The sequence below is a fragment of the Panthera uncia genome, chromosome B1 (genome assembly GCF_023721935.1).
Source record: "Panthera uncia isolate 11264 chromosome B1, Puncia_PCG_1.0, whole genome shotgun sequence".
NCBI classification, from domain to species: Eukaryota; Metazoa; Chordata; class Mammalia; order Carnivora; family Felidae; genus Panthera; species Panthera uncia.
This window is the reverse complement of record NC_064811.1, coordinates 184,696,937-184,721,368: the sequence shown is the minus strand read 5'-3', so window position 1 is coordinate 184,721,368 and position 24,432 is coordinate 184,696,937. Positions and strand designations below refer to the sequence as shown.

Sequence of the window (24,432 nt, the reverse complement as noted above, 5' to 3'; positions counted from 1 at the left end):
GATATTACTAACATACTAGAATTGGATCGGTTGCTAGTGAAATTTGGGTCAGTCATGAGGCCTAGAGAAGGCTGATCAGGGGAACAGCCCTGCACAAAAATGTCTCCTCAAAAAGGCTCTGTAGGGAGAAGTACCTTCATTACGTTAGGACCATTCCTGGATTCCAAGATAAAAGTAAATGTTGAAACACCCATTTTTTTTTTTTAATTTGAATAATAAGGCAGCAGGACAAACAATATTTTGAAGTGTATGCAAGTGCTTTTCCTTTTGATGTTTCCATGTATAGAGCTCCTGGCTGTTCAGCCTGAGGCGCCCCTTGGAGGAGACGTGGAACCTGCCATGCTAAGCCTGGAGGGAAAGTCTCTCTGAGAAGCTGTGCATCCCCCAGGGGACCTCTTCTGGAAGGACACGGAGCGGTAGGTAACAGCGCCTCAGGGTGGCCTCATAGAGTCCTTTGTAGCACATGGGGGAAACACAAAAACGTCCAAGGAAATAGATAACCTATTTTAGTTTTGGAAATACACAGCCTTTCAAAAGCACTGTTGACGACAACGGCCAGGGTACCTTTCTCAGCGACAGCTCCACGTTTGTGTCAGCATTGAAATTATATTTGGCTACAGCTTCTCCGATTTCTCCAGGCTGGGCTGGGGGAGGCGGTCTTGCAGGCTGTGCCTTCTCAGGAGGCGTGAGTTTCTACGAGGGAAAAAAAGTTATCTATTCTTGATCTGTGGCGACTTTGGAAACAGCAGCCATGGGAGAGGGAAGGGGTAGGACTTACCTCCACGTAGGAGATGGGAAAAATGCCCACTCTCCCGTGGTGCTCTCCCTCATACCAATTTTGATCAATTTTCCTGAGGATGTAGACAGTATCTCCTTTCTTAAATGACAGCTCCCTGGAAGAGACACGTTTCAGGGTTGGGTTCCCCGCCCCCCCCCCCCCCCCCCCCCCCCCCGTAGCCATTACACTCTTAAGATCAACACTCTCACTTGATCTGTATTTGGCTGAGAAACGTACTTTCAGTATGGAATAATCTGTCAAGCCCAGTTACATCAGGATTTTCGTTGCAAACCCTCAGAATTCACTTATAACTTTAAAAGTGATTTCAAAAACCGAACAAATAGAAACCTCGTGTTTGATACAAGGCACAGGCAAACTGATACGAAATTGAAAGGCAAGGATGGACTATTGCTGTGTAATCATTAGTTTACTGTGGGGGAGTTGTTAGGCTTGGCGTAATGATAGATTCGCTCTGCACTGATCTTGTTAGTTCTGAAGCTAGTGAGATAGAACCTTAACTTCTCTTTCTTTCTGGCCCCCTTGGATGTGCTAAAGCTTACAATAAGGAGAATAAGTAGCTTTAGCACCGAAGCACCATCATCAGAAAAATTTTTATTTACACGTCTTGGAAGCTGGTTGTCGGGCATTTATTTAACTGGCATATCTTGATAAGGAATTTATTTTGTGTAAAGAAAAAGATTTTATTCTTCAATGGAGCTCAGACATAAACATGTTTTAAGTGTAAAGACATGCACGGGTTGCTTGCTGCCTTTATAGCTTTTGTTTTTAAAAAGTAAAAGTATTTTCAGGACACCATCTATGCTTTTCCATTTTGGTTATTTCTAAGAAGAAACCTATATGCCTGCTTATTTCCTAAGTAGGTAGATGTGGGTATGTAGTTTTAAGCTATAAAAACATTACTTATTTTAGATAATTCATGCCTACCTTCTCATCCCCACTGCATCTGTTTTTGACGGCTTCATTATCCAGGTAACTGTCTGTTTGTTGTTTTGCCCTCGTAATTACGTTTTGTTGGAGGACACTTATTTCACATCTTTTCCCAAGAGCCCTACTTTCCTACACATCTGCCTCCCCATTCTGGAATCTTCTGCAATGTTTAGTTCAGAATCTTGAGTTGGATCGTTTATATGTGCAGAATGGATCATGAAGAGAGCTGGATATCAGATGTAGCGTATTTCTCATTGATTAAAATAATTAATTGAAAAACTGTTACATATTAGGGCCACCTGGGTGGCTCAGTTAAGCGTCCGGCTCTTGATTTCAGTTCGGGTCATGATCTCAGGGTCGTGGGATCCAGCTCCGAGTTGGGCTCCATTCTGAGCACAAAGCCTGTTTAAGATTCTCTCCTCTCTCTCTGCACTGCCCACCCCGAGCCCCCTCCCACTTGTGTGCACTCTCTCTCTCAAATAAAAAAAATAAAAAACTGTTGCTAATTAAAGAATTATTGCACAGTTCGAAGTGTTAAAATCTTCGCATTGAAAGTGTGTTAAATTTTCAGTAACCCTAAAGACAGAGGAGATTCAAGGAGTCTTACATTCAAATACAACACTCCCTTCTTTTATGCAAATGCCTGATGTAGAAAACAAAAAACAAAATATTTAATGTTTGCAATCCAATAGCTTTCTGAGTACCAGGTGTGTTTTGTTTCTGGAAATGAGACTAGGAAGCTTAGCTTTTTTTAAAAAACAAGTCAATTAGAGAAAACTTTTTCTTTCAAATATGAAAAGAAATCTTTTCTATTTTTAAAGGCTTGTATTTAAACGTTTTAAGCCTTCTACATAAAGGACAGAAATCTCACTTAACAGCTTTCAAAACTGCGTCTCAGACCCAGAATTTCTGAGTCCCATAATGGTAAGCTTGCTTTCTCCCTCCCAAACCCTTTTAGAATGGTGGCCACTGACAACCTTTGGAAATGACGTTTTATGTTTTTTTCCTATTTAACAATTGAGACATTATGTCTGGTGAGTTACTGAGCTGTATCGTTAGCTGTGTTGTTAAAAAATTAAACTTTTTGCATTAGGTAAAGACAAGAAGCTTTTATTTTATTTTATTTTATTTTATTTTATTTTATTTTAGTTTTGTTTTTTTAAGACAAGTAGCTTTTAAAACAGATGTTTCTTTAAAGCAGATATGTCTGTCTCTTGTTTATAAGATGTTAGGCACAAAAAAGCACCCACATCTAGCTATTAATTAAAAGCACGTAAAAATGTGGCTGGGCCTTTGTTAACAGTCAGTGCTTCTGGGTGTGTGAGTCTTTGAAAGCTGTGTGAGTCGTCCAGAACCTCGATTTTTGTGTCAAATAGGTTAACTACACTGGGGAGTGCTCTTTATGTCTCCTAAAAACAGAACGAGAGGAATATGATTGAACGGCAGTCAGATAAATGTATTTATGGTATGTGGGAAACATTTTTTGTTTTTGTTTTTTGCTAACATTATGGGATGACTTCCATGGGTGATTACTGAATCGACTTCCCTGAAGGCTTACACAATTAGATCCTGTTGGTTTAGGAAGATTTGGTGAAAGGTGCGGGGCGGGGGGGGGGGGGGGGGGTTGCAGATAACCCTGCAGGAGGGCTGTGCCATTTGCAAGCCTGGAACCCTTGCTGACTCGGAGCTTGCACCAGGAGGACATGGCCTTGGAGGATGGCATCAGGCTTGGCAACTGGAGCAAACAAAATCCAGCGACACAATCAACACCCCAACACTCGCCTCTGCACTACACCTCACCTTTCTCTCACGGCTTGTTTTTTATTGAGCCTTGTCAAAAAGCGGTGGGCCCTGGGTGGATACCTTTCCCGTGTCATATGCCCTGTCATTCCTCAGGGGTTCATACATTTAAAAAAGCTTTTGATGGCTTGTCACAAAGAAGAAATGACATTTACATGTTCTGTACCGTTCGCTTATGAAATCAGCATGCATCATGCACGTTGTCGCACCATAACCACAGAGCAGTAATAAGGGCGAGAAGGTGGTAGGCACGAAGCAGGTGTTACTTATCTCATCAAAAAAGGAAAAAAGAGGTAAGCTTTCGTCAGGATTTTTTTAAATACCCGATTTAAGCCACGTTTGACATCTTAAATTCTGTTTTTTAATTTTTAAAAATGTTTATTTAGTTAGTTATTTTGAGACAGCGAGAGAGAGAGAGACAGAGAGAGAGACAGAGAGAGAGGCACAGAGCCTGATGCAGGGCTCGAACTCACGACTGTGGCATCATGACCTGAATCGAAACCAAGAGTCAGATGCTTAACTGACTAAGTCACCCAGGTGCCCCAACATCTTAATTTCTAAATAGCATTTTCCTATTTAGTTCATTCTCCATCTCAGCAGCATTACGAAAATCTGAGTGATTTTATCTTTTTACATGTCTTATGTCAGAGACAGTTTCTAGAACTAGTAATATAATATGCATTTTAATGAATAAAGTATTTTGTTATTATGTATTATATATATATTATATATGTTCCGTCTAAACAACAAAGGATAATTTAATGCCAATGTACAATGATTTCAATATCTTCAATTCTAATGGAGACCAAAGTTTCTTAAATAAGGTCTGTACACATGGGCCATGACACTTCTGGGAGACTGCCTCCCTCCCTAGCCTTTCTTAACCACATGCCCATCTGATGAACAAGTTCATAAGGACAAAGGTTAAAAAAAATACTGCAGCAAAGGAGTATGAAAACACTAATATCAAAAGAGTGCAGGAGGAGGGGTGGCTCAGTCCGTTAAGTGTACAACTCTTGATTTCAGCTCAGGTCATGATCTCCTGTGGGGTCCAGCCCTACTTTGGGCTCTGCACTGAGTGTGGGGACTGCTTGGGATTTTCTCTCTCTCTCTCTCCCTTTCTCTTCTCTCCCACCCCCCCACCTCTGTCTCAAAAAATAAAGAAAGAAAAAGAAAAAGAAAAAAGAAAAAAAGGACCACGGGAGACAATTTTGCTCAGGATCTCCAAGTTTTGAGTGTTAAGACATGGAGATATTACTCGAAGAATCTTTGTACACAGTTCTACCCTTCAATCCCACAAACTATCCTGGATATAGTTGGATAAATAGGTGTTATCAAATTCTCCCAGTGAGTGTTAATTATTCCCCAACACTGAATTTTTATGCTATTCTTGACACAAAACTTCTAGAAAACAAGATTCTTTTTTTAAAAAAATTTTTTTAACCTTTATTTATTTCTGAGACAGAGAGAGACAGAGCATGAGTGGGGGAGGGGCAGAGAGAGAGGGAGACACAGAATCTGAAGCGGGCTCCAGGCTCTGAGCTGTCAGCACAGAGCCCGACGTGGGGCTTGAACTCATAGACTGCGAGATCATGACCTGAGCCGAAGCCGGACGCTTAACCGACTGAGCCACCCAGGTGCCCCGAAAACAAGATTCTTAATTCCGTTTTATTTGCCCTATCCTTTTGAACTCATGGTACACTAGATGTTCAGTGTCACTTAAAACCCAATGTTTCTCAAGAAAATTACAAATGAAAATAGAATTAGCCGTATCCCAATTAATTGTGAAGGAACCATTAGTTATAGCTGATTGCTGAATTCGCTGAATTGGGACTTAGACCTTATCGTAATACACCCCATTAGAATATTCACCTCTTAAAGTATTACCAAAGTATTTAAAGCCAACCTAAGTCACATAATGAATATTTATCTTACTTACTTAGACGTTTGAGCTTTAAAATCGTAAACAGCTTTTGCAGGCAATTTCTGAAAGGGAAAGTAAACAGTTAGTGCTAACTTAAAATTTGGATTTTTTTTTTTTACAAGAAAGCAATTTCATGTGAATTAAAGGGAAGTGAAAGCACAAGGAGTGAGTAAACATATATAATGTAAACCCTCTATGCAATTCATAAGTCAACCAATTAGTTCTTCATTTAGGTATTTAAGCTATAACAGGAGTGTAATAGATGGCTTGCTCACCGTAATTACTGAATATCATATTTCTTCTTAGAAACTAAGGTAGATGGGGGCACCTGGGTGGCTCAGTCGGTTAGGCAGCCGACTTCAGCTCAGGTCATTATCTTACAGCTTGTGAGTTCGAGCCCCCCATTGGGCTCTGTGCTGACAGCTCAGAGCCTGGAGCCTGCTTTGGATTCTGTGACTCCGTCTCTCTCTTCCCCTACCTGGCTTGTGCTCTGTCTCTGTCTCTGTCTCTCTCTCTCTCAAAAATAAGGAAACATTAAAAAAATTAAAAAAAAGAAACTAAGGTAGATGAACACTGCAGTACAATTCCAGAGGGATCTGTCCCAGGTATAATTCTGGCTTTTCCTGGGTCAGTTGCCCTGTGTCTTATGTGTTAACACAACTCCTTTGGAATCATAATAAAAAGACTGGAAAAAGTCACGAAGGAAGCCATTATCCCTTTTACTAACACTTATTAACATAGTAGCAAAGAAATATTAGCCCAATTCTCATTGGGAAGCGAGTGTGTGGCCCAAAGTATAGGCTTGGTCATCTTGCATTCCCAGGAGGGTTCAGGAATTCTTTATTGACACGGTAAATCGGCCGTTCATCTTCTAGTCGTGATAAGATGTGACACACACTCACCTTCAATCACCCTGCACGCCCTAGCTAGCCGATTCAGCTCTGCCTTTTCTATTTCTCAGTTATCTCCTCACCCCACTCTCTTTCCTTGGGATTCCATGAATGTTAGGCAACCTGGGACATTCCTGACTTCTTTGGGGGGGTCCCACGGGTACTGGGCTGCAGGAGACACCTGTAGGGATTCTCCTGGAGTGGCTGCCAGTCCCAGACCAGCTTCAGTTGCCGTCAAACCTTCACGGCTCCAAGACAGCGTGAACCTGAGCTCCAGCCCTGGCTCGGGACCATGCACAAAGCTAGCTGGTACCTCGTTCCTAGGAGCAGTGATTTTCCAAGTGATTTTCCAGCAAAAGCAGGCCAGCAAAAATTAGGTCGAATTTGTATTGATTTGCGACACAGATGACCTAGAGCTCTCCTCTACATCAGGGGCGAAATTTGTTCTGGGAAATCTCCTTCCTCCATGGGGCAGCCCAGCTCAACACTCTCGCAGAGCATGGTTGTTAATTCACGGGTGTCAGGTCAAGACTCGGCGGGGCCTCGCTGCCGGAACCGGACCGCGGTTGGGGGACATCTACAGCTAGGGTCGGGGTACGTGCTGCCTTGAGTCCTTTGCTCAACCTCCAGGGAAGGTGTTTCTAGTTTCTCTCTCGTCATTTTTATGTTCTTGATCTGGGCTCTTTACTGGTTTTGGAAAAAACTCTGGCTGGCAAGTGCTTTATCAAGTACATTGCAGAAAAAAAGACTCCAGTGCTATTGAACAAACTACCTCTTTTTCTGGAGTTCCTCTTCTTTCCCTCGGTGCACTTCTCCCCAGGTCAGTCATAGTGGATGAGTAACTTCTAGGGGACTCATGGTCTGTGGGAAAGGACAGGGTCAGAGTGAGTGTTCACATAATTAAAAGCCGACCTTTTTTAGCCATGGTCCCTGGTGGCAACTGTTTTCTCCTTCGGATTTAGAGACATAGCACAATGGAAGACATGGGTATAAGATTCATAGGTAAACGATAAAGTTGTGATGGAAGACACAAAACCAGAGCATCGCAAAAGGGAAAAATATCCGAGGTTGCAGAAGTGTTATAATCCCAAATGTAACTGTTACATCGCTGATGTAATTATGCTGCAGCACTTGGTATAGACAATTCATACTCGCGGGGTGATGCCGGGGGGGATTTCTCACCTCAGAGATTTAATACTTTCTATTCCTTTTGCCTCCAATTTGTAATTATTTTTCAGGGCAGGGGGAGCCTGGGTGGCTCAGTCGGGTGAGCGTCCAACTCTTGATCTCAGCTCAGGTCATGATCTCACGGTTTGTGAGCTTGAGACCCAAGTTGGGCTCTGTACTGACAGCATGGAGACTGTTTGGGATTCTCTCTCTCTCTCTCTCTCTCTCTCTCTCTCTCTCTGCCTCTTCACCACTCATGCGTACACACACTCTCTCTTACTGAAAATCGATAAACTTCTAAGGACATTTATAGGGCCTATAGAAGATGGAGAATTTGAACATAGCAACAATTAACAAAAACTAAGACATCTCATGGAACAATTTAAGAATGTAGTAATGAAAAAGAAAAATAAAGCATGATGATGGCAGAACTATGGTCGTGTCCATTCCTCATGCCCCATCCCTACACGCTCTGTCCCCCTATCCCCCCACCCCGTTGGTACATAGTTGTTGAGTTTTAAGATGTCATCCTAAGGCTTAAAAGGCCTTTATCTTTTGCCTTCCCTTTTGTTCAACTGCCTTATCAGAAAGTATATATTTATTCCAAGAAGCAAAGGGATAAAAATTCTCTAAACAGGAAGTATCCTATTGATTGCTACGCTGCTTATGAAATACTGAATTGTTTTTGTTCATCTGAAAGCACAGTATAAATAATTACATTCCCAAATTATGATTATAAGTATCTCTTAATGGTTTCTTATACTTTACACATTTGTATGTGGAAATGTAACTAGAGTCTAAGAATATCTCAGTAGTCTCTGTTACAGAATTTTACCAGTATAACTGGGTCAAAATTAGTAAATTCTTTCTCTTATCCCTTTAACAGATTTAGTTATATTGATTACCAAGAAGCATTAAAAATAAAATAAATCCAGCTACAAAGGAATTAAAAAACGCTAATTCATAAAAAGAAAACATTACTTAAAGATCGTGACTACTTTGACTATAAGACAGAATTGTCTATTTAACAGCAGGTGGACACCAGTTACATGACATATAAGGACAAATGTCTAACTGTCGGTTGTGAATTCCAAAGTCTTTAGATTTAGTAAGGTAACATGGCCACAAATATTTCAGGTTAAGCTTACTCAGTTACTTTCAAGCGTGAGAGAGATTCTGTGCCATATATTTTCTGTTTCTAAAATGGAAATACTTTTATGAAAGCTTTCATACTGATCATTAAGTTGTAAATCACTTTTACTAATCCATGGCATATAAACTATTTTTCAATTGGGCTAAACAAAATTGGAAAGTGGGTATGTTATCAAAAGACAAATACCCTTCAAATGCATTTCAAAGCCCTCTCAGATCAAGTTTCAGTAAGGTACTCTATCCGTACATAAAATTTAGAGGTGATCATTATCGTTGATACACTTACTTGAATAGCTGGAATTATCCAATATTGAAAAACTGGAAAAGGTAGTGGACTTATTATAAACTTAAATTATGATGTCTCAATCAGTGAAAATTTCAAATCGTAGGCACTGTTTTAAAAAATTCTAATTTGTTGTTTTTGAAGCGTGTTGTATGGTATAAATGAAAGCAAAGATAAATACTAATAAAGCAAATTTGTGCAGTGGCCACTAACAATTGAGTCACATATATAGTACATTAATATGAAATTTGCATTGTCTTTTTTTTTTAACCTATAGAGATTATATTCTATACTACAAATACTGAATTACTAGGAGTTTGCATCTCTTTTCTCTTACCTACTCCCTAACTGACTTTGGTCAAATCTCTTGTCTCCCCTGGGTCTCACTGCTTATAATGATACCTATCACCTAGGTTGGTGCCAGTGCTAATTAGATAGTGTGTAGAGCACTTTGCAATGCCCAGTGCATAGCAGACTGTTGACAATCCAAATCCCAGCAGGGAATGTTCTTTCCAGCTTCTGAAAACTTACATAGTGAACAGATGTCTGTTAAGAATTAAAAAGAGAGAGAGAGAGAGAGAGAATTGTATACAACTTGTATAAAAAAATATCAGAACCCCTAACAAACCTCAAAAAAAGTCCTCTGCCTTTGAACTGTTATTTGTCCGCATATTGCCACTCCAAGGTGATAATCCATCTATGAAAATGGAGTTGAGGGTCACTTTTAACCTAAATGGTCTAATTCAAATGTCAATAGAAGATTGTTTCAGCGGAAATAGAAAATAAGGTAATGGAAAGGAAACGAAAATGAATACACTGAATGATGGAAATGAGACTTCTGTCTATACAGCTTAAAGAGGTATTCACAAAAATTTTATCCCATGTGCCCTTTAAAGGTTGTTCAACAAATCCTATTCTCTTTTCATTGTCCATCAATCACTACATTGACTAGTTCAGTTTTGCTTCCTGAGTGTTTGGATGTAGTATCTTGATGTTGAATGTAAGGAAATTATTTATTGAGTGAGTGACTATCAAGTTAATATAATAACTAAGTAAAAGCTGTTTGTTAGATTATTGGTTTTGATTCATTTTACGACAAAACAAGAGTCATCAGTCTCTTAAGGATACTGATACTCAATCATGGTTTCCTTGATGGGATCCTTTTAAATTGATAAGATAAGTTTAACTGGTTGTTTCGACGTATGTTGTTTCAACCCTAACATTAAGCTACAAGGTGGTTTTCCCTTTTGATTTTGAATGAATAAATTTTTGTGAATTGGTGATCACTTTAAGCCACACGTCAAGTCCGATTATCACCTGGGCAAATGAGACTATTCAGGAAGACATGTTTGCACAACAAGCATTTGCTTCAAAAACACATAACGATGCCGAGTGGTCTCACAGCTTAGGAATGATGAGATGTAGGAATGGAAAATGAAAGAGCTGGATGGTGGGTGTCTGAACCACAGGGACAGAGAAAGAAAAGTTCATCCACCTTGGAGACTCCGTGCACTCTCATAGTCTTGGTGGTGGTAGTTGTTGGTGGTGGTGTCCACGTCTGGGAAAGAGGCACTGTGAGGCATTCTCCCACAATCGTTCTGGTACAATGGACAATGAATAGCACCATCTTGAGGCAGTGGGTGGAAAGGCTGGTGCACGGGGCTCCTTTTTAGAGCTTTAAGTGATGAGTTCCTCTCCGGAATATCTGGCAACAGCTCACTGATAAGACGGTGCAATATACTGTTGTCTGGCAAGCTTCCCCTTCTCTTTTCAGCTTTAATTTGGTCACAGATGTCTTTAAGGGCAGAGTCCAGAGCCTCAAACACAGACGCTTTACATTTTGCCTTGTCAGCCTGTTTTTTGGGAGTCGAGTTCTTTTTCCTCCGGAAAGGCACGGGACTGACTAGAAACGCAAGTTTAGAAAGGCCGGGGTCCGTTTCCTGTCTTCTGGGCTCCTCGGCATTTTCGTGTTTGGCTCTTTCATGTTTCAGCATTGTGGTAAATCGGGTGTAGGAGGCAGGGCATCTGCCTTTGCAGGAGCTGATGAGGTGCCGGTGGTGGTGGTGGTGATGGTGGTGGTGATGGTGGCTGGATCCATAAAAGCTCTCAGAGGATGTGAAGGAAAAGTGATCAAAGTCACTCTCGCTGCAAAAGGACGACCCTTCCACGTGGATGTAATCACTGTGGTCAGACACAACTCCTTCTTGGTCACTGTCGGAAAACTCCAAATGAGTTCTCGGTTGCTCGTCACTGGTGACTTCGATGTGAATCGGCACCAGGGTTTTGGGCTCGTAGCTGCGTTGTACGTGAGAAGGGTGTCTACTTTGATTTTCTTCCTCCAGCAGAGACTCGATGGAAAACCGCCTTTTGGGACATAAACCGTTTTGTTGGGGTTCTAGGGTTATAGGAGAGAACATATCATCTCCTAAATTTGGCATGGATTTTGACTTTTGAATCAACTTCTCAAATTCAGAAATGCGAGTGGGGACCATGTCCCTGGGCACCTCCTCAGTGGAGGACTGACTCCAGCCATGGAGCAGGCCCTTGTGTTGCTGTTCGTTTTCATACTGCAGGATTCTGGACTTCACCGAGCAAATCACCTCTGAGTTCATCAAATCCTTGCGATTAATGCGGTGCATCTTCTTGTACATTTTTAGGAACCCTGGGGCGTCATGGGCTGACCTGTGTCGGAGCCTCGATCTGCCATTACCACAGCCCTCCTGGATGTAGGGGGAAGTCCAGGCCCCAGGGCAGCTCTCCTTGGACTCCTCTTCACATAGCAGAGAGCCCATACTTTCTGACTTGGCTTTTGGGTCAGGGAAGCTGTCACAGTCACCATTTAGGAGATCATCACAACTACGGGATTTGATTTTGGGGGAGACTGTCTCTTCAGTGCTGCTCCAGACCTCTGCATTTTGTCGGGCCATTTGCCAGCCATTCTTGAACGTGATGGCCCTCTGTGAGTCACGAGGGACATCCAAATGCTGCTGTCTCTTGTAAGCGTTACAGTAATCTAACTCATTGGAGGGGTTGCCGTTGAGCCCTGAGTAACTGTAAAGGGATGGACACATATCATCCCCACCTTTTAATCCAGGCCAGCGTGGTGGAAGAGAGACATTTGGAGAAGTTAAAAGGTTCACAAAGAGGAAGCATGTCAGTTAGCATCAGATAGCATAGCAGAGGGAAAGCAGTTAGCATGGTTTAGTCTAGACACGGATTGTTACACATGTAGCTTCAAGTTTAGAGGAAGAAAATCCTAATTCTAAGGCAGGGTAATACTTTTTCAATGAATGTAGCTTCGCAGATATTAGGGTTAACAAAACCACATATAAAGAGTAATTAGTGTAGCTTCGATACCTATTTGTATTGTGTTCATACATCTTTCCGCAAACGAGGTATGCCAAAACCACAGAAGTACCTCGGAAGCTAATAGCCTGACCCGGTGTAATTTAAAGGTTTACCAATTAAGGCCAAAAGCGGTAGAGGTTTAATCAACTGAATAGGGTCAGGATTTGAGTCTCGTTTGATTTATAATGGTAGAGAGGTAAAGAGTAATTTATAAATTTGCATTTAGTTACTACTTCCGTAACTGTATTAAGTAACTTTTCGTGGGCATTAGATAGAAAAAGCAACAAGACAAAGCATTTTCCAAACTTGTAAAATCAAGATGCTTTGAAATACTGCTGTTAATATTTCTCCAAGACACACAGTACAACCTCTTTAAACATACAAATTTACCTCATTCATTGCTCTACAAATTTACCTCATTCATTCCTCATTCATTGCCTCATTCTATGAGGCAGATTCTCTTAAGAATAACTGGATATAGTATAAAATTCTCATCAGAGGTTAATGCATCTTAGTTTTTTCCAAGGAGGTTGTTTTTTTTAAAAAAATAATTTGCAATTTGATAATAGCTAAAACTGACCTCAATTTAGAATATGTTTAGAAATACTCTTTTCTTATGCTCTGCTGCGTTAACTCATAAACGAGAGGCCAAATTAACATCCAATGGGACATTTTCATCTTAGAAGGAAACCTGATGAAGGAAAATCTCTCTCTTGATAGTTCCTGTCTTACAACCTTATCCAAACTTTGCAAAAGTAGATAAGCACATCAAGCAGATATGTAATGTTTGGGAAAGGAAGTTGAGTCAACACTCCCTAGGGTAAAAACAAATATATAAATTAATCAGAATCCTTTTAATTTTTGGGTGCTCTCCAAGCATAATGAATCAATGGTATTTCATGACCTATTTACTATCTTAAAATATTCATTTGCATAAGTGAGTGGAACCTGATAAATGTATGTCTGTTAATTGGATGAAAGGTATCGTAAAAGGGGCTCACTCATTCTGAACCTTCCAGGTACTAGGCCCACTTTTACTAGGCCATGGAAGACGGCTAGTGACTCCCACCTATCCGGAGTCCAGGCATCCAAACCAGCCTGTGTTTTGCACACAAACCAGCTACCACTTAGCCTTGATTGCCACATGGCCACGCTTTTCGTGCTTACGTTTGATACGCGTGGCCGAATCCGTGCTATTTAGGGGAAACTTCTGTTAGAGCGCAAGTTCTTTACACATTTCAAATTCCTTTTGTGTTCTGTTTCAATGCCAGGAGATTGGGGAAGATTTCAGGGCCCCAAATTAGGTATGGCCTTAGGTACCTGTAGATGCTGGTTTAATCCTCAGTCTCCATCTTGGGAATATTCCCGTTACCACAGCAATAATGCACTAACCAGTCTTCCAGAGACCTGAAGGAGACTTGCCCTCTCTCAACACAGCTCACTGAACTTCCAGAGAGGAGAGAGGCCATATGGAGCAATGGCTTGGTGATATCTAAATTTTCCAAGTATGGCTTGAAACCAGTTGGTTCTTATTAGTGGACTGTTCTGAATCAAACACCATGTTACACGCGTAACGTGGATATTCTACTATCTATGTGAATGTTGGCCAAAGTATAGAACAGATGACGAAAGAATAAACTTCCGTAAGTCAGACAAAATTTTATCTCGAATTAAATAATTAAAAAAATCAAAGTACGTTTTAGGCAACAATGTTCTTTGTTGCTACTTCTAATTCCTACTCTATAGATGTGATTAACTTTGCTAGTTGTAGTAACTTTAGACCATTTTTTAAAAATACGCAAATATTTATAAATGTAATCTTTTAATGGCCTGACAATAAATTAGGTACTCTGAATTTGTTCAAAAAAACCACAAATGATACATTTGGAGGACAAAAGCATTGAATATGCTAGATGATGGAGTCCATTAAGCCACTCACATAGCTCACCAACCTCACCTAGTCTGTGTAAAAAGAAAGCTATTGTTATGAAACTGGATTGTATTCAAGACACTGTATTTAAACGCTAACTATCTCTGCACGGTTAATCTTGCCCAGCTGTCACAGGTAGCCTAGGTTAAAACTAAGCTAGTGAATTGCTTACCCATCAATCTATGATTGCTCACCTTTTGCTCTTGACGGGGAAGAAGGGGAGGAACTTATGAAGGACTGGGTCAGGGTGGCGCTTGACCCTGGGAGGTCCGCTCGGCCTGGGCTGGTCCTGCGTGCACCGTGATCCAGGCCCCTCGGCTGCCCCACCGCAGGCTCGCTCTTCCTCCTTTTCCTGAAATCACTGGCCATGCTCGTGGCACTAAAAGAAGAGATCAGCTTCAGTCAGGCTGCTGTTAGAGGAGGCTAGTATGTGAACCAGAAAGACTGATGGAATGTGCTAGTGACAGTGGTACAACTCTTACCTCTGTTCCCCCGAACTGCAGTTTTCAGAATTCATTCCTTGCTATTAAGTGCTATTTCTTTATCATCTCTTTAAAAATATTCATAGACTGTATTTTATTATTTTTTTATTAATTTTTTAAATGTTTATTATTTATTTTTGAGAGGCAGAGTGCAAGGGGGGGGGGGGCAGAGAGAGAGGGGGGGGGGGGGGAGACACAGAATCCGAGGCAGGCTTCAGGCTCTGAGCCATCTGCGCAGAGCCCCATGCGGGGCTCGAACCCACAGACCTCGAGATCATGACCTGAGCCAAGTTGGACACTTAACCGACTGAGCCACCCAGGTGCCCCTGAGACTGTATTTTAGAGGAGTTCCAACAACATGACTATATCCGGGGAAGCGTGCCCGACATGAAAGAAAGGACTGGAAGAAAGGAAGTCACCTGATGAGACAAATTCCTCTTACCCCAAGGTTTCCCTACGGCTTTTCCTACCAATCTTAGCTTGAAAACACTTACACTGAAATTCTAACATTTTCCCAGTGAAGTGATGAATGAATCACGATCTGACCAGCAATCAAACCGTCTAATGAGACTTTCATCCGGTTGTATGAAATGGCGTAAGCTGTCTATAATGGCAGGACATTTTTATCACGGTCTCGATCTGAATATAGGATCACTCAGGACAAACGCTAGTGAACAAGGATACACATCACGCGGCATGCTGTCTGTCCGATCATTACACAAAATTACATCAGCAACAGCAGGAACAGCAACACCAGCTCCCACGAGGCAGCAATACACAATTGCTTTGCTGCCGTTTCTGTCTGCACAGCCCACACGCAAACCTGCGAGGTGTGCACGTTACCATTATTGCGTAAATGAGTCGATGCAACACACACTTTGCAAGCATAGAGTTGGAGCTGGACCTCAGAATTTGTCTTTGTTCTTCTGAAGAGGATAGCCGTCTTTTCCTAGACCTGTTTTTGCCGTCACTGTCCCGTCACGGGAGGGTCTGTGCACAGTCTTAATAGCAATCTTAGGTCAGATGAGAACTCTGAAACTCAAATACTTTAGGAGTGTCTATAGATGTAAAAGATATGAGAGGAATTTGAGGAGCCTTTTACTTAGTGACATTGATGTCACTGAATGGCCCCCATGAACCCACTTTACAAAGGACCCAATTTACAAAGTTTTTGACTTAACGCCGAGAGAAATCTGTAGAAGGACAAATTTATATTTCTTGTTGGTGATACAATATGGCTGAGAGTTTGTATTATTCACTCTTGCTAGTGAGCTGTGTCTGAATTTTGGTAATGCTTTCAAGTCAAGTGATATTTAAAGCCTATCAGCAGGACTTAACCTTGGTGAATTCGTGGGACAGTTAGGGGTAGTTCCAAGTTATTCTGGCTCAGTTCTGGTTTGTCTCTGCTCCTTGCTAGCTATGTAAACTTGGTAAGTAATGAAGCCTAAGTTTAGTGCGTTCAGACCTGAGGTGGGGAGAACAGTACTTGACTCACCGTGGTGTCTTAAGGATTGAATATGTTTATGTACTTAGAATGTGTGGTATATAGTAAGCCATTCTTTATTGGTAGCAACAGTGTTTTTGATTTGTGCAGTCAGAGTATAATGAACAAATATGTATAGAACATAATTTAGAAAATTTCTAATAATTTACACATTTTTTTCAAATATGCCATCGTAAGTATCCTCTAATAATATTGAAAATTAGATGTTTATAGTTCCCGTTTAAAGAAAAGAAAACTGGATAGAGAGGAGATAGAGAAGGGAAGAATTTCTTGGTAGAGGAACCCAGAATTATTTCACTTAGTTTTTACAAATTTTTGAATATGCTGATATACAGTGATGCAAAAACACAATAAAACAACTTCATAAAGTATGGCGCTTAGAATAATAATGACGGGTAACGTAATCTTCATTATCATTTCACTGAATATTCTGGTTGCATAATGTAGTGACATTCTTACCTAGTGGGTCTTTCTAGGCTTCTGTCTATTGAGGATTGATACAAGGAGGCCTGTTAAGATAGAAAAATAGTTCCATGAAAATTTTTACCAAGGTAAAATTTCATTTGTCCGTGGACATTAAACTAGGTATCCTAAAATGAATATTATAAAAATTGCGATAAAAATACCCTGTATTTTGATCATAAAATGTCTTTCAAAGGGAGATCATGCAACTCGATTTCTACTTTCTTCCTATCTACTTTCTCTTTTGATATAATGCGCTGTATTTCTCTTTGTAACTCAAACTATTCACAAACCAAACATTGCCTGGGGCAAAAAAAAAAAGTTGTTAACTGCTCCTTCTTGTAGGAAATAGACTGTAAGTAGGAATCTTCTACATTAAGGGATGGTTTGTTGTTTAAAAAAAAATATTTGTAGGCATCATTCGACCCTTATACAACATAAACCTTCTTTATAAATTTTTTTGTCATGTTGCCAGGCATTACCTTCAAAGTATAACATTTGAGCAGAACTGAGACATCTTTCCTCTGTCAACACAGAGATGGCATTTTAATAATACCACCGAATTTGGTTTGAAATTAAACTAAACTATCTGGTACTTAAATCAGGTACAGACTGACATCTTTCAAATTAGTTAAGTTCAGGGTTAGTTTAAACAAATGATTAATGAACCCAAATATAACCTTTTTATAAACAGAAGTGGGCTTTTAACATTTCCATGAGAAAACCAACTCTCCGTAGTCCATGGTTGTAGGAACAAAGAGAAATAGATAATGCAAAGTGACTCATAATTCCAAATACCTGTTGTACACACCATTTTCATACCCCTTCATTCTGAACAGGACAATGAAACAGATATTAGGCAAAATTATTAGATATGAAGTTTTTACTCCCCATGGCCATCTCCTAGAATAATTACTGAAATACCTAAAAGGCAAGAGAGGATCTGTTTTGAGCTCTAGAACATTTGAAATGACACTGCAGAATGAGCGAAAGTAGTTATGGTGCGACGTCTAGAATGTATAGGAAAATGTATACAAGTATATATGTGTAAGACTGTATATGTGTTCGGGCCACATTTGATGATCCATTATTTATCACAAACTGGTCTGGTGAAGAGCTGAAATTCTAGTTTAAAAATGGCCTTCCGTATGAAAGTTTAAAAATGTCAACCCAAAAGGCAGGATTTGACAGATTTTATTTAAGTTCCTATCACACAGAAATATTTAACCAGAGTGTTAAAAACCTACTTAAGTGGAAACTAAACCAAACTTTAAAACCCATTTCTATAACTTTATTTTGTACTTGTAAATCGGCACCAATTAACCAATTAAAATATTAGTATGTAATTTTGAGATTCTTTATGTAGATCAGTCTGACAAGCCCTCTTATGCATAATTCTAAAGTTGGTTCTGTTAATTAATATTTTCATTTAATTTCTTCTTACCGAATGCGAATGGAATCTTGCCCAGAAACAAACAAAAGCACCTTTCTGTAGGAGACTATCGCCCCTCCTTTGAGACAGAAAAGGCATAGTCTAATGTTTTTAATTCCTAGAAAATATTTGGATTCCTAGGTTCTCGACAAATATAAAATTAGAAGAAAGAAATTTGGTCCACTGTCTGATAAATGTACATAATTACTTAACTTGCCAAAGTCTGAATCGTACACTGGAAAAGTAAAAAAAATAAACACTAAATAAGAGGGAAAACAAAGAAGGAAATGAATAAAATATTCTGATTTAGAAACATTAACTCCACAAGTCTGCAGAAGAGCAACATCAAATAGCCTCAGAGTATTGCCATCTGTGTAGAGCACAGCATTCACGGAAATGACAAACCACAGTTGATTATCAAAAAGTGTCAATTTCAGAACATCCCTAGGGTGACCAGAGATTTTGAATTGCCAGCTTGGGATGAGCCTAAACAAAACTGTAACATGAGAGAAAACATAGTGTAAGAAGTGAACGCTTTATACTGATAAATTTATTGTGTTTTAGACTTAGGCAAAGAAATGACAATGATTCCTCCTTGTGCTGGTTTCCATAATGCAAAAGAAACTGAAACCAGTTTTATTTATAGTCAAAGGAAGACATTCGATATTAAATTACAAGGAAACAGGAGGAGGTCTAGATAGATGACCAAGAGAAAAACTTGAATGATAATTATATAAATGACACTCATTCTGAAATGGAGATTGTGTCCAGAAAAGGGGTTAGCTATTTTACCTATTATGATCTACTATTTACATATTACCATTATTTTAACATACCTAAATTAAGTTCATTCTGATAAAGTATGGACACTGAATCACTCTTTCTGCTAAGTGATCGTGTGATTTAACTTTGCTTAGAAGTCCTTAATTGTTCATCATTAATGCCAGTTTCTCAGTTGTATTGATTAAAAAGTTTGTTATTCATGGCATATGCTAGGCACTTGATAAATGGTAGCCAGGGTGATATGTAATCAATTACAAATTTTTACCAGAAATGTTTTACATAAAGATATTAAAGATAATATCTAGTACCTTAGCAGAGTATTTGTTTACACTCTGAAAAACCATGATGTGAGAGTAATATGCTACAGAATCGTACAACACTCCTTCTCAATTCCAAAGAAATAATGGAAAATCAGTTAAATCATCAGCAAAGTGCTTTTTTTATGTGATTTTTTTTTTTTGGCCACTACCATAGCATGTAGAATGTATAAAATTTCTACAATTTTTAGCCCAAGTTATTGTGTAATGTTAATTATAGAACTTATTTTACAAAAATAGTTGACAAGGAATAATATTAAGTAAATAACTTGTTTCTAAAAGATTTGAACTCCAAATACATCTCTTGGATGTGCTAAGAAGTGTGGTATAGAGGAAACCTCATAGAAGTGGAGGTTAAGAGATCTATGTTTTATTTTTAACTTGCCACCCTCTTACCTTGTGATATCAGACATATATGTTTTTAATTTGGGGGCTCTACTTTTCTTGACTTAAAAATGAGTGAGTTGGACTTGGTGATCTCTGAATTTTATTTCACTTCTCTAAGAACCAACCACCTTAAAATCATCCTAGAACTATCTGACCAAAATATCAGAAAAAATATCTGACCAAATTGAATTCCAAAGTAAATTCTTGGGCTCTTCATATGTTGAAATGATACCCTTTATTCAGATGTGAAGGTAACATAACATACAGAATAGAATTGCTTGTTGTATTTGATTGTCTTTAGGCTATAGGCCTGTCTACAAAACATAAGCCTCTAGAAATGACTACATTCAGTAACCTAGAATGCTCTTGATTACTCTATTTTCCTTTTTATTTAATATATAAATATTTTGATTAGTTCTCTGTTTTAATGTACACTATGATGCATAATTTAGAATTGCAAAATTGAAGCTTCAGGAAGTTGGGTATTTTCTTCTGAGACTGTGCCTGCAATTCCAGTTGTCACCACTGTGTGTCAGTAGTACTTCCTGAAGCATAGGTATCTTAGTAGTTTTATTTTCTAGTTGCACATTTTTTTTTTTTTTACCAAGTTAAGACTTTTTGATGAAAATAAGGTATTTATTAAGTGTCTTTGTATATATTTAGGACCACAGAAAATCTGTGTAAAACCAGTTTACGCACTTTGCTCCCATTCCAGCTACTTCTAAGAATTCCCACACAGAGGCTTTTATATAGCTGATGTTTAGCAAAACTGTCACTTTTGCTTATGTCAACCATTAAGTCTTAAATATGCTTTCCAAAATAATTTCAATTTTCTTTGCAGATAGCAGGATAAAATCCTTTGACTCTGGAATGTTTCTTCCTTTTTCATACTCTCTTTGACTAAATCAAATAAAATTTGACATTGCCTGGAATTTTTTTTTTTTTTTTTTTGCCTAGCAGATTGTCATGAGTGATGGCAAATGCATTTCATCTCATATGCCAGTCATAATCTATTATAGTGGCAGCCTGGATTATAGCATTGAGAAGGATTAGTAATGCCTGTCAAGGGTGTTGAACTGGGAAATTGTGACATGTGTCCCAGTTGTTTGTCAGCCCCATTCTTGATTTTATCTGATGCTAAAATCCACAGATTGTATGTAGGAAAATGAAAGAATTAAAATAAATTTTAAGAATATGTGGGGCATCAACACGTAATTAAGAATCTAAACTGTCATTCTGCACCTCCAAGCACGATGATAAAATGACTCTGCCTAGTATTTTGTGCAATCTGATCAAAACAGGTAGTTGATATATGCGCTAAGAGTGCTACTTTTGATTTTTTAATGATCACACTCCAGGACTATGTTGAACAGTTCCACTGAAAGTTATGGCTGGCATGATTCTTCACCTACATTGCAGAAAGAGCCAACAACTTTGGTATAATTAATGTCTAAGCAATGATACTGTATACGACACAAGGGTGCAAAGGTGGGTGCTCCAAAATAGCTTAGACCCTATGGTCAACTGTTAAAACGCGGATGGTTCAGAATCACAGTAACGGCTCCTAAGAGAGAAATCTGAAAAAGAGAATAATTTGTTTTTACCTCATTGGAAACACCAGAAGAATGATCTTGAACATAGTCCAGAGGCTTTTTAGGAGGCTGGGTGTAGATGCACCACATAAGCAGAAGTGTAGAGATGGAATATGGAGGAGAATCAATGGCAGCAAGGAATGGACATGTGGAAAAGGTGACAACAGTTAGAAACTGAGTGCTGACAGCATCAGATACACATAAAGAGTGCATGAATGGAGCAAAATGGGGGTGGCCCAGGAGGAAGGGTGCAATGTTCGTAAAATATTCTCAAGCACTGGGCAAAATTACTAGTGATTTGATTAGTAAATTTGTAAGTTCATCTCATCAGATCAAAATGAGCACTCCTAGTCTCTAGCCACAGAGGAATGCGAGGTGTATTAAAGGAACATTAAAGGAGCAGGTGGATAGCTGGTGAGTTTCCATGTGTGGCTAAAAATGACTATAGAAAAATGCTGATAATTTATGCTCAGAACAGAAATCGGTATGGTCCCTACAAACCACGTAATCAGTAATAACAATCCGCATAAAATAAAGCTAGAGAATTTTTATTCCTCTAAAATAAAATGCATTTATGTGAATACTTGGATACAAATTAGGAAAAAAATGAGAGACAACACTTTTCCTGTTAAGTATAGACATTCTAGGAAAAATCTTTTGGTATATATTTATTTACAGTCACTTTTGATCCAGTTCAATAAGATAAGGAATCTAACCAAGTGTCCCTTGCATTTCAATGGACTAAAGGGATGACTATAACCACCCCCCACCCCGCCCCGCCCCGCCCCGGAACCAATATATGGTCACTTTATGAGTATGCAAATCAGTACATGGCATGGTAAAAGAAAGATTATGCTCTCTGATCTTCAGTAAAATTCTGTGCAGTGGAATAACTGGTATCTTAGAGAGTTTAAAATCCAGTACCACCAGTAATATAAAAAATACACTGACAAATAACAAATGCACAGCTATTGGTAGATAGAATTCCCCAGTAAAACTTAAGGAAGGAAATCGTTATTTAAGGCTTAGGTTGACTATCCCAAGCAGACTATGCAGTTCTCGTAAGGTCTGCCTTTGGCGGGTTTGGGGACAAGATGTTTCACTAGCAAAACTAGAAATCAAGGTCCACAGGGGTTATTTATTTTTCTCTTTCCCTATATTCCTGTGAGTAAATGAGTATTTTATAGTGGGAATATACTGATAATATATTATGGTGGGAATTGCCCAGAGTTTTTCTGTTTGTTTGGTAGACCCGGGTTTAACTTCTGACTCGACCACTTACTGTCTTGTGCAAATTACTTAACCTCTCTGGTCTCCGCTTTCTTCTTATTAGAGGGGCATCCAGAGGACTCACTGAGACAGTGAGTTCAGAACCCAGCGCTCTCCAGGTGCTTGGTCGTTCCTCAGCAAATGGGAGCTTTAATAATAGTAATTACTGTTATAAATGCCACAGTACTTCCTGTGATTGAACGAGACCAAAAGGGACTGTAAACAAATATGAATCTTCAATAAATCTGCAACAGTTGTCTAACTCTTCCAGGACAAGACCTGTCTCAGCATTTTGAATTTGTTTGGATAGAAAGTAAGTCTAAGGCATGGTGTGGGGTAAAGAGAAGCTGCATAGGAGGTGTCTGGGCATGTTTAACCCTTCGGTACAGAAGTGAATGTGGGCTCAGCTGTACCGAATTTGCATATGCAGCACAGGTTCGGCTCTTGTTCTGTGAATGGCACCTATCTCTTCCGAGGATAGTATGTTTTATCAGTCAAACAACATTCCCCTAATTTTCTTACATTAATAGTCTGGCCTCACTTACCGGGCGTCCAAACTCCAGTTCTGAAAAGAATTTATACCAGGGCTCATTTTCTAAATCTATGTCATCTGGATTTATGCGATCATTCTGGAGCAGATGTGAAGGAAAAGGGAAGGAAAAGGCACACTGAGCTGAGTGAGGGAAACGCCGTGTGGTATGAAAAACACGCACGCGCATTCGCACGCAAACAGGCACCGACTCATCCAACGAATCTCAGCAGGACGAACAAAGGAAGTAAAGTAAAATGAGTAAAATCAGGATATGAAGATGAGCTTCGATGGCATCACCTAGGCCCCTAGTCACTTTCTCTGTCCACCTCTGTCCTCTCTTTTGAGTTTTCTCCTTAGCTGGAGGCATAAACCATGAAAAACTCTGTGAGCGAAATGAGCACGGGGAGCACACCTCAAAGAGGCTAACTTTAGCCTATTAAAGTTAAAATAGACTCAACTAAGCCACCGAGGAGCTCATCCGGGTGAGTCACGCCACCACCCCTGCCCTCACTGATCCCAGCGTGTAAGCCTGCAGTCTGCAGACAGTTTGCTTGGGTGCAGATATAGGGAGAGCCTGGCGGGGAGGGGAGGGCAAAGGTGGGGAGCGGGGTGAGGGGGAGGAGTGAGAGGTGCTGGGAGGCGGTTAGGGGTCGACTGGCATGAAGAACCTGGGGTCTAGTTGGGAAAGAAAGGGGCAGCAAGGTGGAGGTGGTGGTGAGTAGCTGGGATCTGATTGTCCTCTTAACCTCTGCAGAGTGAGGGCCACCCCTGAGCTTCCCGAGGGGCATTAGATAAGGTAAAGGAGGAAGGAGCTCACCCAGATGGGGGAGAGAGCCGGGGTGCGCGGGCTTGGAATGGGGAGGCCAGTCCTGGGCGGAGGGGAGGGGCTACCAGTTACTCCTCCATGTGGTGAGACAGAAAGAGGCTTCCGGCCAGGTTCCCTTGGAACAGGTGTCGGAGTTGTTGGGAGAGGGGGCTGCAAGAAAGAGGGGCGAAGGAAACACTGATTGATTAGATGGAGGTTCTTGATGCCATGAAGAGGATGTCAGCTAGCAGGAGGAAATGTTTCAGAAAAGGCAAGATGTCCCTTGGGAGACCCAGAGAACTTAGGAATGGTCTGGAGCACTGACAAGATGTGAAGACAAGGAGCCTCCCAGAAAGTAAAGAATGATCATGCTTAATGAGCTACCCCAAGTATCCACTTGTTACTGTCTACCTCGAGCTGGAGAAATGGATTTGGATGGGGTTGGGTTTTCACAGTAGTTGGCTAAGGGTGGGGAGAGGCTGAACAATGGAGTCCCACTCTGATTTGGCTGACACGCTGGTTTAGAGAAAAAACCAATTTTTATAACCGACTTTCTCCCCTCTGGTGGTTTCTGAATATTGTATTCAAGATAGAAAAACTAGGAGTGTTAATATTAGCAGTTGGAGAAAATACATACAATTGCTTTA

General features: G+C 40.0%; 1 protein-coding gene across 14 annotated transcripts in view; it reads right to left on the bottom strand.

Moving 5' to 3' along the window:
* The window catches only part of SORBS2 (sorbin and SH3 domain containing 2), a 221,197-nt gene that overhangs the window by 26,005 nt on the left and 170,760 nt on the right, over window positions 1–24,432 (bottom strand). For 7 of the 14 annotated variants that reach the window (XM_049632546.1, XM_049632549.1, XM_049632543.1 and 4 more), the window contains 9 exons: window positions 23,798–23,956; window positions 22,994–23,077; window positions 21,192–21,248; window positions 16,666–16,715; window positions 14,415–14,599; window positions 7,113–7,201; window positions 5,466–5,512; window positions 779–893; window positions 565–693 (listed from right to left, as the gene is read on the bottom strand). In XM_049632546.1, coding sequence (XP_049488503.1) covers window positions 565–693; window positions 779–893; window positions 5,466–5,512; window positions 7,113–7,201; window positions 14,415–14,599; window positions 16,666–16,715; window positions 21,192–21,248; window positions 22,994–23,077; window positions 23,798–23,956 — 915 coding nt within the window. Of the gene's footprint in view, window positions 1–564; window positions 694–778; window positions 894–5,465; window positions 5,513–7,112; window positions 7,202–10,437; window positions 12,025–14,414; window positions 14,600–16,665; window positions 16,716–21,191; window positions 21,249–22,993; window positions 23,078–23,797; window positions 23,957–24,432 lie in introns of all 14 variants that reach the window. The other 7 variants (XM_049632552.1, XM_049632553.1, XM_049632554.1 and 4 more) reach the window with 5 other exon arrangements.